This window comes from Betta splendens, chromosome 15 (assembly GCF_900634795.4).
Source record: "Betta splendens chromosome 15, fBetSpl5.4, whole genome shotgun sequence".
Taxonomy (NCBI): Eukaryota; Metazoa; Chordata; class Actinopteri; order Anabantiformes; family Osphronemidae; genus Betta; species Betta splendens.
The window spans coordinates 1885547-1903276 of record NC_040895.2 but is presented as its reverse complement, the minus strand read 5'-3'; the positions used below and the strand labels follow the sequence as shown (position 1 = coordinate 1903276).

The 17730-nt window shown below is 40.5% G+C and overlaps 1 protein-coding gene across 2 annotated transcripts; it reads right to left on the bottom strand.

Moving 5' to 3' along the window:
- Positions 1-5591: 5591 nt before the first annotated feature.
- On the bottom strand, positions 5592-13131 carry vax1 (ventral anterior homeobox 1). 2 transcript variants are annotated; one of them, XM_029127680.3, is made up of 4 exons: positions 12494-13131; positions 11946-12200; positions 10580-10767; positions 5592-8919 (listed from the first exon to the last, which is right to left on the bottom strand). In XM_029127680.3, exons 2-4 carry the CDS (start codon positions 12157-12159, stop codon positions 8395-8397), a joined length of 927 nt encoding a protein of 308 aa, XP_028983513.1. In that variant the 5' UTR covers positions 12160-12200; positions 12494-13131; the 3' UTR covers positions 5592-8394. The 2 variants fall into 2 exon arrangements, with proteins under 2 accessions (XP_028983513.1, XP_055358532.1); XM_055502557.1 differs by having other exon boundaries at positions 11946-13131.
- Between the last annotated feature and the right edge of the window lie 4599 nt (positions 13132-17730).

Here is a 17730-nt window from a genome sequence, read left to right as displayed (position 1 = left end):
GCCCGGCAGACGGGATCCACCAGTCCATGGCGGGGTCCCCCTGCTGGCTAGTAGGTATGCCCTGAGGATCAGGGGAATCCGGGAGGGGAGTGTCAGTTGCCACTAACATCTGTTTCAAGCCCTTATGAAGAGCCTTTGGTGCCGGTACAGGTAGCTGGTAAACCTATTAACATGATGGCTGATTCCGGAGCTGCTTACACTTGTGTTAGCAACGCTGATGCTGATCACCTCCCAAGATCTGGACAGTATGTACGGATCGTTGGATTCTCAGGGACAATGCAACTGATTCCCCGATCGAGCCCGGTTCCTCTACAGTTCCAGGGAAGAACAGTGGAACTGCCAGTATTAATATCGGACCAGACTCCTGTGAATTTACTGGGACGAGACGCCCTGTGTAAACTAGACTGCACTATCCTATGCACGCCGGATGGAGTGATTGTGGACACTGTACACCATCAGATGACTATGAGAAAAGATGAAGAAATGGTGTATTGGCTCGGAAATATAGATAAGACATTCATGAACTCTGCTGAAATGTGAATGGACTTCATCCGAGCCAACATGCCAGAAGCTTCTCGACCTGCGTGTCCTCCTCACTGCACACTCCAATATTTCAAAACAGAATCTGAAGCGCAACCAGATGACTGGATCAAAAAACAGCTAGAAAAAGTTCCGATCTAGTCTGCGTCTATCGTCTTAGGGAGGCAGGGAGCTGCGATGACGGTAGAGAAAGGGGATTATTTAGATCAAGAGTTCAAAATAAAAAATAGCATGCCCCACGTTACACTTCTAGTGAATCCGGTGTCAGGGAATGCTCGGATGAGGACCCAAATGCACAGCGTAACACAGGTTGATGGTGATCAAAGGGTGGTTTATTCCGGGTTAGGCAGAGACAGCGTCAGGGACAGGCAAGGTTCATACACGAAAGCCAGGTATACAGTACCAAGTCGTCAGGCGGAGAATCGTGGTCAGGCAGGCAATCAAGGTCGGTAACGTGCAGAGCAAAAAACAGGGTACACAAAACACGGCCGGACAGGATCAACGAACTGGGAACGACAGTAACACACAAACAACGATCTGGCAGAGAACTAAGGACACAGGTGGTGGTTAAATACAAGAAGTGATTACTGATTTAACACAGGTGTGTGTAATGACCGGGTGAAGCAAGAACAGCTGTGACGTGACATAAACCGGAAGTGAAGCTCGAACTGAAACAGAAACCTGGGAGATGTAATAGAAAAATTGTACTTTAATGCTTCTTGTGTTCATTTCTGACTCTGCATAGTGACCATGCATTCTGTACTTGTTGATTAGACCCAGAACTGAACATTCTCAGACAGACAATCTATCTCCCTCTCCAGGTGACCGATTGTTCATGGCCTGAGTCTGCCTTTTAACCCTGGGCTCTGGCTCCTTTCTGTCTGATGCCTCACCAGACCCAAGGCTGTAGCCTTGTTTATTCCCTGTGTAATATGAACATCTTCACCCACAGTGTGATAAGGAGATTCCACCAGGTCCAGGGAAAAAGGTTAAAAGGCAGAAGCAACTTGAGGATCGTGGGCTCTTTGCATTATACCTCCGTGGTGTGTGCACTGATCTCCCCAGCTGGTTTTTGGTTTGTTGATGTGCACGATCAACATCCATGCTTTTTATTTGCTTTCCCCATTATTTTTATTTTATCCTTTCTTTATTATTTCAATAAATCGCACAAAAGGACAACTCTCTCATCTGCCTTTATTGCAAAATTTCCACCACAGAGACTACCAAAATAAAACCGGAATTGAAAACTAGAAAACCCAAGACATGATAATGTGGCCAAATGAACAGAGTCCTTTTCAAAATAAAACTGAAACCCAGAGCCAGAACCTGACATCCGGAGTACGAGCCAAAACATTTAGGTCAAATGTTTGTGCAATCTAAACAAGCAAAGTTTAGACCTACAGAGAACAAAAACATTTGGGTGAGTGAGGATGAGTTGTTTCTAAAAATAGCTATTTCAGCTGAGGGTTGGGCGTCCCCACAAGTCATCAGCCTTCCTTGTCAGACTGTGCTCTGTCATCAACATTCTGATTTACAGAAGGAAATGGTGGAGCGAGAACCAGAAAAACTCTGGTCTAAACACGAAACTGATGTAGGCTTAATCAAGTCTGCACAGCCGGTGGAGGTGCACCTGAAACCTGATTGTAGGCCTCCATGGAAATCACAATATCCGCTTCCGCTTGAAGCAGAGGCTGGAATTCAGCCAACCATTCAAGGTCTGTTGGATGCGGGTGTGCTTGTGGAGGAGCCGCATCCTAGCAGTAACACACCTATATTTCCAATTAAAAAAGCGAATAAGGAAAGGTTTAGGCTAGTGCATGACCTTAGAGCTTTAAATGAAGTAGTTGAAGATTATCCAGCTGAAGTCCCGAATCCGCATACGTTATTGTCCAATGTTCCACCTGATGCAAAGTGGTTTACAGTGGTTGATTTGTGTTCAGCATTTTTCAGCGTGCAAGTAAGTGAATACAGCAGACCTCTTTTTGCATTCACATATAGGGGACGATCCTACACATACAGTCCACATGTATTTAACAAAGTTTTAAAGGAAGATATGGATGATTTGGCCGAAAAGCTAAAAAGCACTGTCATCCAGTACGTTGATGACATAATCCTCTGCGCACCTGATTTGGAAACATGCCATGAGGACTCTATCACTCTGTTAACCCTGTTAGCCGAGAGAGGTCATAAAGCATCACTAAAGAAGCTGCAGTACTGTAGGGCTCGTGTGGAGTATTTGGGGAGAGTGATTGCAGAGGGGACCAGAGCTGTGTCTCCTGATCAACTGAAAGCTGTGTCCCAAGCACCCAAACAGACCACAGTCCGAAAGATGTTGACATTTTTAGGGCTGACGGGTATAGCGCTGAGTGGATTGATGGTTATTCCACAGTTGTGCAGCCTTTAAGAGACATGGTAAAAGCTAAAGGAGCGGGCAATTTGCGAGCACCGCTCTCATGGACCCCAGAGGGTCACATGGCGTTTGAGACGGTTAAAATGTTGCTGCAGCAGGCTCCAGCCTTGGCTCTCCCAGACTACGAGAAAACATTTTTGTTGTATGTTTCTTGTCGACAGGAGCATGCGTGTGGTGTGTTGGCACAGAGGACTGGAGTTGGAACACATGCTCAGCCCATAGCGTATTATTCTTTGTCTTTGACCCCTGTGGAGCTGGGTCTGCCAACCTGTTATCGGCACCTAGCTGCTGCTCATTTGATGTATGAGAAAGCCTCAGCTTTGAGCATGGGCTATCCCATTGAAATTATGTCTCATCACAAGCTTGTCAATTGATTGAAAGAGGCAAATTTGTGCTAACTGCACCACGCCTCAGTGATTATCACAGACTCCTTGAATATCCAGATGTGACAATACGTGTCTGCAAGGTAAAAAATCCAGCAGATGCCATTCCACTGCCCCATGAGGGGGAAGAACATGAATGCGTAGCGGAAGCTGAGCGGTATGCTAAGCTACGCTCTGACCTGAGTGCCACTCCTTTAGACCGAGTAGACATGACTCTGTTTGTGGATGGATCTTGCTATAGGCAGGGGTCGGAGCTTAAAGCAGGGTTTGCAGTAGTGCAGGAGAAAGATGGAAAAATGGAGGTGATGACCGCTCAGGAGTGCACTCAGCCTTGTTCTGCGCAACTTCCATCCATCCATCCATCCATCCATTTTCATCCGCTTATCCGGGGCCGGGTCGCGGGGGCAGCAGTCTAAGCAGAGAGTTCCAGACTTCCCTCTCCCCGGACACTTCCTCCAGCTCTTCCGGTGGGACCCCAAGACGTTCCCAGGCCAGCCGAGAGACGTAGTCTCTCCAGCGAGTCCTGGGTCTTCCTCGGGGCCTCCTACCGGTGGGACATGCCCGGAACACCTCCCCAGAGGGCCCTGGACTCCATACTCCCGGAGCACCCCCCACAGGATGTCACGAGGGACGCGGTCGAATGCCTTCTCCAGATCCACAAAGCACATGTAGACTGGTTGGGCAAACTCCCACAAACCCTCAAGCACCCTGCTGAGGATATAAAGCTGGTCCAGCGTTCCACGACCAGGCCGAAAACCACATTGTTCCTCCTGTATCCGAGGTTCGACTATCGGCCGAATTCTCCTCTCCAGTACCCTGGCATAGACTTTCCCAGGGAGGCTGAGAAGTGTGATCCCCCTATAGTTGGAACACAGTCTCCTGTCCCCCTTTTTGTAAAGAGGGACAACCACCCCGGTTGTCCAGTCCAGAGGAACTGTCCCCCTCCTCCACGCGATGTTGCAGAGGCGTGTCACCCAAGACAGCACCACAACATCCAGAGACTTGAGGTACTCAGGACGGATCTCATCCACCCCCGCTGCTCTGCCACCGAGGAGCTTACTAACTACCTCGGTGACCTCAGCCTGGGTGATGGGCGAGTCCGCCTCTGAGTCCCCTGCCTCTGCTTCCTCAGCAGAAGGCATGTCGGAGGGGTTGAGGAGATCCTCAAAGTACTCCTTCCACCGTCCGATAACATCCCCAGTTGAGGTCAACAGCTCCCCACCTCCACTGAAAACAGAGTTGGTAAAGAACTGCTTCCCCCTCCTGAGGCGCCGGACGGTTTGCCAGAATCTCTTTGAGGCCGAGCGATAGTCCTCCTCCATGGCCTCCCCGAACTCCTCCCAAGCCCGAGTTTTTGCCTCCGCAACGGCACGGGCTGCAGCACGTTTGGCCTGCCGGTACCCATCAGCTGCCTCAGGAGTCCTACAGGTCAACCATACCTGGTAGGACTCCTTCTTCAGCTTGATGGCGTCCCTTACCTCCGGCGTCCACCACCGGGTTCGGGGATTACCACCACGACAGGCACCGGAGACCCTGCGTCCACAGCTCCGAACGGCCGCGTTGACGATGGAGACGGAGAACATGGTCCACTCGGACTCTATGTCTCCCACCTCCCTCGGAATCTGGTCGAAGCTCTCCCGGAGGTGTGAGTTAAAGGTCCGTCTGACAGAGGGTTCAGCCAGGCGCCCCAATCCCTGGATAACCAATCTAGCTATTGGGACATGGAATGTTTAATAAATTAATAGCTAATTCCAGTTTCCTGTTTGGGTCACTACATTTGGGTTCTACCCCTCTCCTGTCTACATCTCATCGGGCCCACCAGTTAGGAACTGTCGGGGGGGAGTTTGTAACAGTAATGAGCAGTGACACTGTCCTACACAAGAACTGTACGTTGTGGTGTGTGACAAGTCAGTTTCAGAACCAACGGAGCCTTTATGTTTGCAAAAAATGCCTGAGCAGGGAAGCTCTCATTAATAGGTCCAGGTCTCTTCAGTGAAAAAACTGACCAACAACAGCTGCTATTCATTGTCAGTGAGAGCTGAATGGAGAATGAATCCAGCTCGACTACATTAAATGTACAAATGTATGCTGCTAAGGTTATCTGATGCACTTTTTCTACACAGAATAAATTGACTGTACCTCTTGTAAAAATCCAGTTAGTGGTGTATTTAGTTGTAGCTACTCAGTCAGTCCTAGCACACCCCAAAAGACAACAGCGTTGCCAGAACCCTGCAACTTCATATCTGTATGCGAGAATACACTTTTGTAAAAGACGTTTATTCAGTAAAAAATGCACAGTGACTAAGCTTTGCAGGGGGACAAGGCCAAAAAAACACTTACAAAAAACAAGACAGGAAGAAACCTTTCTTTTAACACCTAGGACCTGAGTTTAAAGACAGGTCAAATATACTCAGCCATACACATACACATGCCCCAACCCCCTACCTTCTTTCTAATTAGACTTCAGGGTGAAGGGAGAGAGTGGGCGGAGGGTTGGTTGAGGGGATTAGATAAAGGGTAGGAGGCATAAGTCCTTTTTTTCTCAAAAGAAATTTTTGAGCCACAGTTGAGTGAATTTTTGCTTCTGCTCACAAGAGTTTAGTTCAGCAAACCACCTTGTGCTGTTGTACTGTTTTTTAGCAGGTTTTTAAAGTACTGCAAATATTTTGGATCCTTTGCTGAAATAAAAGTGTGCTTAATCTACACACTGACGTAAAGTTGCATGACTATAGTAATGAATCAAATGCTGTGAACTAGAAGCATTAAATATTTGAAAATATGTATGTTTATCTAAATGCTGTCTATTGTTGTATTACTGCAGCATTCCTACAACACAATTACTTTCCACAGAGTAAGACATTCTGCTCAACTTCAAATACACTTCAAACATATAACCAATGAATTTATCTGATTGTTTTTCAGTTAATTTCCGAAGGCACTTTCTGCAGGTTTTAAAGACGAGACTTTACTCTTTTTAATGGTGCACTGTTCTCCTGCACACAAAAGGACCTTCCCCTGTAGCTCAGTGGGGATTGTCTTGTAACCAATTCAGCTCAGTCCAATTATGTTAAGAGTGTGCAATAAGAAACGTAGGCTTGTGAGAAACTCAATGAATCTAAATTTTCTTTATTGGTAACATAAAACTGAGTGAAATAAAAAATATTTATTACTGATCTTCATCTTAATGTTTTCAGACAGTAGAAGGTGCCTTTTTTGCAGTTATACGCATCATGACTTGTTTTATGATAAGTATTATATAAACTGTAGTGAAATGGTTTGTGTTTTATTAATGTAGTAATATGAGATCCAACAGTTTTGGCCATTTTCTTTATATATTTACAAATGAAGACAGATTCTGTCATTCTCTATATTTGCTTGTATCATGTGTCTCATATCGTACAATCAAAAATATATAGGCATTTCAGTTGAGAAGCAAATAATTGATTTGCATATGGGAGATATTGTTTTGATGAACAATCATAATAATTCAAATAGTACCCTTTCTTCTATTCTTCACAGCATTCTACCTAAATGGTGCGATGTAAGTTGAACAGTAAAAACACAAGAACAAATTGAATGTGTAAGTCAACAGTTACTAATGCTTTGACTTATAGCTATATGATTAAAGAAAAAATGAAAACACACATGTTTTTGTCTGTAGCCATATACATAAATATATGCACATTGGTAAAGCACATTTGACAAATTTCAAAATATTTCACAACAACAGCACCAAGAGATTTGAACTGATTCCCCAGCTCTGCTAGTATATTCATTCATTCGTTCGTTCGTTCGTTCGTTCGTCCGTCCGTCCGTCCGTCCGTCCGTCCGTCCGTCCATCCATTCAGACAGACAGACAGACAGACAGACAGAATTTTTCCACATACTAATAATCTATTAGTTACAGAAGTCAATAATTTACAATAAAATAACCATCTCAAGGTACATGTTCTTATACTACAATAATTCCACTCAGTCTTCACATGTCTAAATATTTTATAAAGACTATTGTTGAAAAATTCCCACATTAAGGAAAAGTTGTGATGATTGAAAAACCTGTTACTTTGGGGGTTTTTATTAAGTGAGCAGCTGAAAAGTGTTTCTTGGGACTCACCCCTGCGCAGAAGAGAACTATACATGAGTCTGTCAACTCACACTCGAATTAAAGTTACATGCGAAAAAGTCAGGTATTGCATAAGATGAAAATGCCACAAAGAGAAGACATTTAAGTTAAGTTAACATTGAGAGAACAACACTGATCCATCAGACTGTATGACATCAATCTCTCTGCATTATGCCAAACGTAATGCAAATAAATAGACAAATTTTTTTGTGAGTTGAATTTTTTGAGGCACCTGCATAAGCAAATTGCATGTCTATTGCCTGGGTTGTGCACACACACACACACACAATGGCCTTGCAGTGTCCTTCAAACAGAGACACTTTTTCTCTGTCAGTGTTTCTCTGTGTTAAAGAATTGGCCTTGCACATTCTTTCACTGCTGTATTTTCAATCTGAAATGTTGTGATTCACTGATTGAGTCTCAAACTGCTGCTGCTGGTGTTTGACAACTTGCTTTCTGTTTCTTAATCTACTCACTATGATGACACAGAACACAATCAAATAATAACCCACAATTCAGAAAGGTGCCATTCATTTATTTATGTTATCCGTCACCAATTCTAATCCTATGCCACACTACTACTGTACACTATGTAACGCTTCTCTTGTAGCGGTAGAGTGTTTTTGTCCCTTATGTATTAGTATTATTTTTTAAATTTGTCCTCAATTTGCATTTTTCTAACATCTGTAACAAAGTTCCATATGAACACCTTTTTACCATCACCTTGTGTCTTTACTGATCTTTGTTTTCTTCTGTGTACAACTCTGCAGCAGCTTCACAGCTACTGAACATGAACACACGTGAATGGCCCTTAGAACAAGACATAGGCAGATGACAACAACTGAGAGCAAGCAAACAAAGACAGCAAAATCCAAGAAAGAAAAAAAATGTCTGTGTGTCCGTGGGAAACAAGTTTCTTTCAATGTAATCATAAGGGATCATTCCACATTTTTTTTGTCCACAGTTTCCTTCCCATTGGTCCGTGTATAAGGCTCAAAAGCAGACGAGCTCAGGTATCGGGCAGAAAGTTCGTGAAGGTTTCCCGCTAGTGAGCTAGCCATGGACAGGGGGTTGGCAGAGATTCGAGCAGTGACACTGCTTAGTAAAGAGGGCATGGGGAAGCTAAAGATGCTGTGAGTGGCTGGGGAACTCTGTAGACCTGCCACTGTCCCTGAGCTAGTGACGGTAGGTAGAGGAGGACTGTTGCCTGATGTGTTGCCACTGCTACTGTTACCGTTGCTGGCCATGGTCATGGAAGGAGAGCGCAGGGCAGAACCCATGGTGCTATTGCCACAGTGGGGTAGGAGGCCTGGCAAGCCTGGAGGAGTGAGCAGCCGCCCCTGCTCCAACAGTCTGAGGACGCTGCAGGTCGCTGCTGTTTCTGAAACCACTGAACGTAGCTCAGAGTCTTTTCCCTGGTCCTTTTTCTGTTTAGTTCGCCGGTTCTGGAACCAGACCTTCACCTAGCCAGAAACACAAATAACGGAAAGCTAAAGTACAATCTGGACTTCATCTGTTATGATATATTGCCTATGATACAGCTCACAGCTTTCTGTTGGTGGTATAGCATATTGTCCTGCAATAAATGACATGCACTGATAGTTGCAGTAAAATGAAAGAGTATTAATAAGTTGATAACCTCAGTACTTATAGGTAATAGCTCTATGAACATGAACTATAAAACGTGTGAGGGGGCTTTTATCCAAAGCTTTTGCTCACACAGCAAACATCATAAAGCATTTTTCCAACCCCCACCACATCCATTTTCAAATACATACAAATATATAGTAGCTCAAACACACAAACACAACTGTGGCAATGATTTCGATTGATAAAAACCTTCCATGACTGTATTCACACAGTTGCCTGCGTAACCTTACACATGTAAACTACAACTTCAGAGAAACGATGGATGTCATTGTACTACTCATTATCAAAACTATGTTGCCTATTTGCATTAGAATTAACAAAAATGTATTTTGTGATAAAATAATGACTTTTGTTTAAAATACCTCCCACCTACACCCTGGACATCTCCCAAGTCTGTCACTGGCCATATTAACCTGTGTATATATATATAGACTGACAACTATCCATACTTACCTATGAGCAAATTAGACTCTAAAACTAACTAGACTTAATGTTTTTGCACCCATTGATTTAGACATGGTAAAATCATGCACACTCATATGCAAAATTAATACATACTGTAAGATTTAAATACATTGTTTCACTGTGCAAGGACAACCACAGTTCTTGTGGTGGTTTATATTCCAAACCATGATGATTAGGTGTCCACAGAGCAAGTCATTAGAAGCTCATGAGTGTTAGGGTACAAAATCTTAATCTCACAATGTTATTAAAAGACACATACATACACAATAAGCAGACAGAAAAGAGAATCTGCACCCTTTTTCCTGCCAGAATAGGAAACAAAGGTTATTTTCTCTGGTATCTTTTTAAAGCCTTGCGACATCTTTTCAAACTCAACAGCCTGGTGAAAATTATATTAAAAAAGATTTTTTACTTTTTATATATTAAGAAATTAAACCTAAATAAATAAAATTTACTAAGCTGTTAATAAAAATTATATTAATTTTTATTTTCTACCCTCACAATGCTGTTTGCAGCAAAAAAGTTGACCTCCTGCTGACAAGGTCAACTTCTTACAGTTCAAAGCCACAAAACACCACTGTCAAAGACCAAGCTAATGGCGTCAGTAGCTGTTTTGCACCTAGTTGAAAATAAATAAATAAACAGATGGAAAAAGTCGACTTAAACATAGCTACTAACTCCGCACTGCTTTAAATATGATCAGTCAGACAAATTGATGGATTATTTTGTACCCAGTGAACCACTGGAAATGATAGAAGCATAAAACAATTTATCCTAAAATAACCAAAATGTGTATACTGTATATACATTCATTTCTGTTATTGATTAATATGAGTTGATTGCAAATGTAAAATTACTTTGAACAAAAGCAAAATAGCAGAAGGAATGAAGAGGCACAAAAGGGACATGGCAGCAAAGCAGTTCTCATAAGGAAATATCTAACTGGTATTTTCCTGTTTATGTATAATCTATTTCACAATTGCTCAGTCTAGTACAATGCATACATACCTGAGTTTCAGATAGATTAAGCTGACGTGCGAGTTCAGTCCGTTCTCTCCCAACCACATACTGACATCTCTGAAACTCCATCTCTAAACGGTAGAGTTGCTCTGCGGTGAAGGAGGTGCGTGTTCTCTTTGGTCGATCCAGATCCAGACCTTTCGGCAGAATAATCTCTCGAATAGATCCTTTAGCATCTGCAACCACATGCATGTCAAATTAACCAAAGAACACTTAAGCAACATACAGTACAGTACTGTACAGAGTAAACATTATTTGTATTATTATTAATATTATTGTTATGAAAATGGAAGTTGATGTGAGAATGCTGAATTTTAATTTTACTGATCTTAGTTCATAGCTTTACCGAAAAAAAAATGACAACAATCATTGTACATCAATGACATTACAAAACCCATTCAATGAATAAAGTCCAATATAGACAAATCTGTATTTAAAAAGACATACATTTGTGTTTACAAATGTAAACCCCACCGATAACTAACCTTTGACTGGTGAAAAAACTAAAAATAATCTGAATTAAATATTACATAATTCTTTATAAAATCCTACAATTCAATCCAATCAAAAAATATGCTACCACAAACTAAAAATTATGGTGGTGTGTGCTGTGATCACTTAGCAATAAAACCTTGTGGTGAAACGTTACTTAAAGAGTAAAATAAAATTTTGTATCCCCATGAGCAACAAAAATTATTATTGTAATAATAATTTCGTAATAATAAAAAAGAATAATTATTATTATTCTAATAAAAATTATGTTTGGATAAAACCAAACTAAAAGAACCACTCAGTGATTTTTTGCTTATATATTCAGGCCAACACTGTAAATATAGAAATTGAAAAATTGAATGAAAGAATTTACATAAATATGTCTTGTATTTGTATTGTCTGACACTCACACACAGATCCACACAGTGTTTGATACCTGTGAATGTAAATGTAAATTTCATACTAACTTCTTTCATCTCAGTGTTTTAAATACAATTAGTAATGAATAAACTTTTACACTGTAGGTTTTTGTATTTAAACAAGAAGGTGTAAGCAATTTCTTTAATTAAACAATGATATGATTAACTAATCATATCTTTCTTGTTTGTTTATTTACATGTTTATACATTTATATACAATAATATAATATTACAGTGTATCATAAATCTAAATTCTGAAGACACATGGATGCAGTTGTATTGTTTATCCAGTGTAAGAATCTGGACTGGCCTTCTTTTTAAAAAATAATGTTAACCTACACAAAAATGGTCCTCCTGTCTAGGTTAGTCATGCTGCACAAATGTCTGATTTATTTTGTGGAAATTTAGTTTTTACACCCAAGAACCAGCAATGCAAGTCTTACCTCGAACCAGTATTCTCCGACAGTACTCTGGGTCCACTGTGCTCCCTCTGTTCGTCTCACAGTTGTCCACAGTCACAGAGGGGGAAAAGGATTCCTGCTGCTCCTTCAGGAAGCTTTTGGACAAGCTGCTCTGAGAATCTTTGCCATCCTTTCCCTCCTTTAGTCCATTCTTCAGCACCATCCCTTCCGAATCTTGGTTGTACCTGACCTCCATGCTCAGTTTATCCTCTGAGACCCGTGGCACTTCTTTTTCTCCTTTGTCAGGTGGAAAAAAGATTATCACCGAGACCACAGCACACCAGATTGTGTAGACAGTGTGGGTTCTGGTTTCAAACTGCACCTGGGCTGAGTCAGATATCTAATGTTTGGTTAAATACTTTGGTTGCTGGACCAAGGAGTTCTATTATCACAGACCAAATTCCCTTTACCCAATGATCATGCACTTCTTAGCAAAACTCAATAGTAATTCAATCCTCCCTCTCCTCCTTACATAGACAACTGGCTGATAGACGAGCTCTGAATAATCAGAGCAATGGATGCACACTTACTGTTTCATCTGATTACGGTAATTTTGCTTGCCTCCACATTTGCGTAACCTTGTGAACACTAAATTATTTGAGAAAATAGATCAGTTCTTGAAAGAGGTTTTGCTCGCCTCGTCCCATTCAGCCTGCCTGTTCGCAACCCAGGGAATCAAGATAAATGATTGGTCTTGTCTCGCAACCAAGCCTTCCTGAACTCAACATGAACGCTCTCAATCACAAGGGGTACGAGTCTTCGAGATCTGAAAAAAGTTCCAGTTTACTTCATTCTTCTGTCTGCAGGACACCGCCAGACATTTTTCCCCCAGACTTTTCATGGTGCACCTGTTTGCCGCAGCATGTCACTGAACTTTGATCTAATTTTCCTTTTGCTCTCTCACCAATCTGCAATACTGCAATGTGCATATCCTACCACTACGCTAGTGTAGACAAGGGACACTAAGAAAGTGCTGGAATGGGAAGGAGCAAGATTGGTGATAAGGATGGGGAAGATATGCACACTGATCAAAATTCTAAAAGCTAAGGACTGGCCAGTAAGTTTGAGCAGTGTGACACCAAGATCTTCTCTCAGGGGAAATGTAGTAATATTTCCTGTGTTGTGTTTATTCAGTGAGGTCCCCACTTCTATTGCCATATGCATTTGTGTTATGATGATTGCCCCCCAGGCATCTTATAATAATCTCATAATCTTAACCTGCTTAAAAAAGACATGGGAAGAAAAACGTCTCATTAGTGCTTAGACTGCCTGCACACCCTCACAAATACTTACCCCTGGATTCGCCCCTACCTCTCTTTTCCACTCTCCCTCCAACCCACTAGTAACCCACCCACCTAACCACCAACTCATAGCTATTTTCATTGTCAGTGCAACAATATCTCTGAACTCAGCAGTGGCCAGTAATCCAATAAGACCATTGATTAGGCTACAATGATTCAATTCAAACTAGTGGCCTAGTGCAAGGAACATTCCCTGGCCCTTCTTGTCACCTTAGCTGGCCAGAAGCCCCCTTCAAGCTGCCCCTCTCCCTGAGTGCCATTCATGCCTTTGTGGGAAACCGAGCGAAAAGGGAGTGAAAGATGGCAATTATCTAATTGGACTATTAACAAACAAGTCTACGAGTGTGGCTGCCCAGTAGCAGACTTGGGTTGGGTTTAAGGGCTGTATGTTGGACTAACTTTATTCACTGTTTGGAAGGCTGCTGCATGGTGGAGCAAGATCCATTGTTAGGGAGAAGTAAAAAGGGGGCTAAAAAGGGAGTGACTAAAGGGGACCTGGGCTTCTTAAGCTGCAGATCCTCATCCTGGGAAATAGATTGTGGATGCAAAGTCTTAAGCTCTCAGTAACTCACAATGGCTGAAGTGGAGAAAAGACTGTTATGTTCAGTTTTTGGATCCTCAAAAACATTACACTTTAAGAAGGACACTGCTTGTGTGATGTATATTGGCATACTGTATAAGGATTTATGGAACTCCAGTTGCTCCGTCTTTAAATTTAGAACCATGCTGCAAATTTTGAATTTAAATATATTTAGATAAGAGTTTTAACTTTTCAGTTGAAGGCTTCCTGTATTGTATTGACATAATCAACTACATGCTCTCAATTAAAACCTTCCATAAACCCAGGCAACATGATCCATTTGGTTATAAAGACCATATTCTTATTTTATACTGCTCTTGACATTAGCAGCATGAACAAAGAGAGTAAAGACATACACAATTTTATCAGTTACCCTGCCTCATTTATTTTTTTTATTTATTTACTTTTATTTTTTGCTAATAGTATAATAGTCCATACAGTAATTGTAAAAAATAGACTAAATCAGAATCAGCTTTAGAATCCGCTTCATTGGCCAAACTTGTACAAGACAAGCAAGGAATTTGTTTTTGGTCCTACTCCATCTGTTCGTACTCTCTAGTAATAATTATTAACATGTTTTTTTAATTATTACATTTGTGTGATTGGAGAGTTCAGTTCAGACACAACTTGGGGGAAGACGCTGACTCAAATGACCTTATTATCATATTTGTTTTGTTATGTTCTGATTGACACACCTTGAGACAGAGACGAGGTAGTCCAGAGTACGTCAGTGGTGAGTGAGCAAGGACGAACACATGCATAATATATTATGCTTGCTGTCACATGAAAGATTTTCGCAAGCTAGCTGCATAGCCTATAGTTGTTTTGTAATCTATGTGTTAGCTTTATTTATATAGCTAACATTAGCAGTAGCTTACTAACATTAGCTTTTGTACATTGATTTCATACACATATACACATAAGTCATTCATATGTGATGTTAACTTGAATTAAAAAGTCGTTTTTTGCTTGTGTGTTGTATTAATAATGGTTAATGAAAACATTATTCTGCAATATAAAACAAGGTAATGTGACAAACCCTTTTCTAGACTGACACCTGAGCTGCTGTTTATATTTTATAATATGAAATAAATATAAATTTTCTTCTAAAAAGCAGATGCAAACGACAGATCTCACTTTATTTTGTTATGAAATTATCATTTATAACTTAACTAATGTTCAAATTTTAATTCATGTTTATTAATGTTACAGAAGGCAGAGAAAGCAGGAGCTATGGATGTACTGTAAAAATAAAGATTAAAATAAAGAATATTGCAATATTATATAATATTTTATGTATGTAGCTTTCCAGTTCATCATTCTATACTAACTGCTCATTTGTTTTAAATATACAGTACTGGCCACATCATCCTGCATTATTTGAGATTATAATGATGAACTTGTAAAAGCATTGTCATTGTATAGCTGGTGTATCATAAGTCCAAAGTCCAACAATGATATACATTTCTATCTCAATAACATACAAAATCATCAGTCATCAGGGGTGGAGGTTTTTTTCTGGTTTCAGCAACAGCTCATCAAATGTCTGTGAATGTCCCTTAAGGAAAATATATATTTTTATATATATTATATCACTGAAGATCCGGGAGCTATTTCAATGATCTATTAAAGAGAGACTCAGATGAGGACTGACTGTAAAGAAAATACATCAACTGGTCTAATTTATCTCAGCTTATGAACCTACAGCATTTAGTCTACTGGTAATAGCAGTGAGGGTTTATCGTCAGAATTCTGAGTTGGCAATAAACTCTAAATGTAAAAGCTCTGTAAAAATCCATCATTTTCATGATGTCATGGTTACATGCTCCCATATACAAGAAAGCCCAATTCAAAATAGGCTTAAATATTTGGTTTTCAATTTTATAAAATCACATTATACAACTGTCAAAGGTATAGGATTAAAAAAACATTGAAATTTAAAATTAATTATATAAAATTTTTAATACTTCAACTTCAAGGCAAATCAGTAATTAGTAGACAGGCTAAACAAAGGAATTCAGGAAGTTGTATTACAGTTTCTGAATTTGTTACATTTTGCAACAGTACACCTTTTAGTATGGCAATGTTTGAATATTATTCATTTATATTATTAATGTGTAAATATTTTTCAACAAGATGCATCATCAATAAATTGGTAATGGTAAATTCTGCAATGGGAGAATCAATATTACTGTTGCAGTCAGTCATTCAGTTAGCTTATAAACCCTTACTGAACAGTTTGCTCTGCTTGCTCTGCTTTTTTTTTGTTTGTTTTAGCAGTGGGAAATAAAGTAGCTCCCAGGACACACCTACATGTGTTTAGTAATAAACAAACTCTTCACTGCTTTATTAAGGTGTAAAGAATGATGGGATGAAAATTCAAGTAAATTTTGCAGGTTTTAAGTTGCAGGACCAGCTTAAATACCAGCATGCGGTGTAACACCCGCTTCTCTACTGGCACTGTTTCTTACACATGGGAAGTTATTAATTTCTACTTACATAAATTTGACTGTGTCCTGTTTACATGACCAATGGCTACTTGGCACATTGCAACAGACCTTTTTTGGCTTTCTGTTGCAAGGTAGATTGCTGTGAAGAGCTCAGGCCTTGGAGAGCCTTGATGTCTGATTGACAACAAAGTGGCTCAACAAGCATGGTTACATTTTAAAGCCGTACTTTATATCTACAAATGTGTTGATTATGTTCCACAAAAAGAGAGCAAGCTGTTCTTGAACTCTCAAGTAAAGGTCTTGTTTACATCAGACACAGAACTACACTGGCAGCTGAGCGCACACATTTCTGAGCGCTGATAATTTTCACTGCAGGCCTGGAATTTTTGTCTTTTTTTCCCATTCAATTCAATTGAAGACTCAAGATTAGGTCTGAACTGAATGGGATGGAATACATTTGGGTTAGGTTCTGGTTAACGATAATCAATAAAAATGATGTCTTCTATATCGCACATTGTTCATCAAGTGATAATTTGGAAATTCAAGTACCAGTGAAAAACAAAGCTGTCTTATATGCAGACCTCCAGTGGGAAAGTCCACCTACCTGGTCCATCTAGGGCACAAATATTTGGTGGCAAAAAATGTTGTTTTGAAGGCGTCTGACTGCTGTCACAATCAAACCACAATGTGGTGATTCACACATAAAGCACAAACTCTGTGTAATGCAGTGCACTTTGGTTTATTGCCATCCCAAGAATATATGCTGTGATTTCAATGCTTAAGCAGGGAGTTACTTTCCTGGCTGTCCATGACACAGGAGGAAACAATGTGTTGTTTTGTCTCAAGATGATAGCATCCTGTCATGGAAAGGTTTAAAGGTTTAGGCTGCTTCTATAAATTTGCCAGGATTCCTCAAGCCTTAACCAAATGATCTTGTTATATTACGCCGTGGATCAGAACGGTGGAAGTAGATGTTCTAAAAATGTATCTCAAATAGTGACTAAAGTCCACAGGCCCATTGTGTTTTTGTCTGTACATGTAATTTGGTAATTTTAAAGGCAGAAAATATTTGTCTGTTGCACTAATCTGCTGTTGACAATACACTATTTTAAGTGTGACATACCAGACAGCCAAACACCTGCAACAAAGCCTTAACAGTAATTGATTTTTTTTCTGTACCTTCTGTGTAAGTGGTTTTAGATATCACTCTTTTGTTCCGCAGGCAGCGCCTTGTTGTAATAATTGTCACAGGTGTAATTTGAGCAGTTCCTTTGTATCTGCAACAGTTACGTCTCCACTGGCAGTTGTGATGTGCATCGAGACTAAAGCTTGAGCAGAACAATGGAAACCATTAAAACGCTTTGGATTTTTTTTCCTCCTTTCTACCACAACCCAGCCCACCATTTCTCAGAACAGAAGTTGATTTTTAAATATTA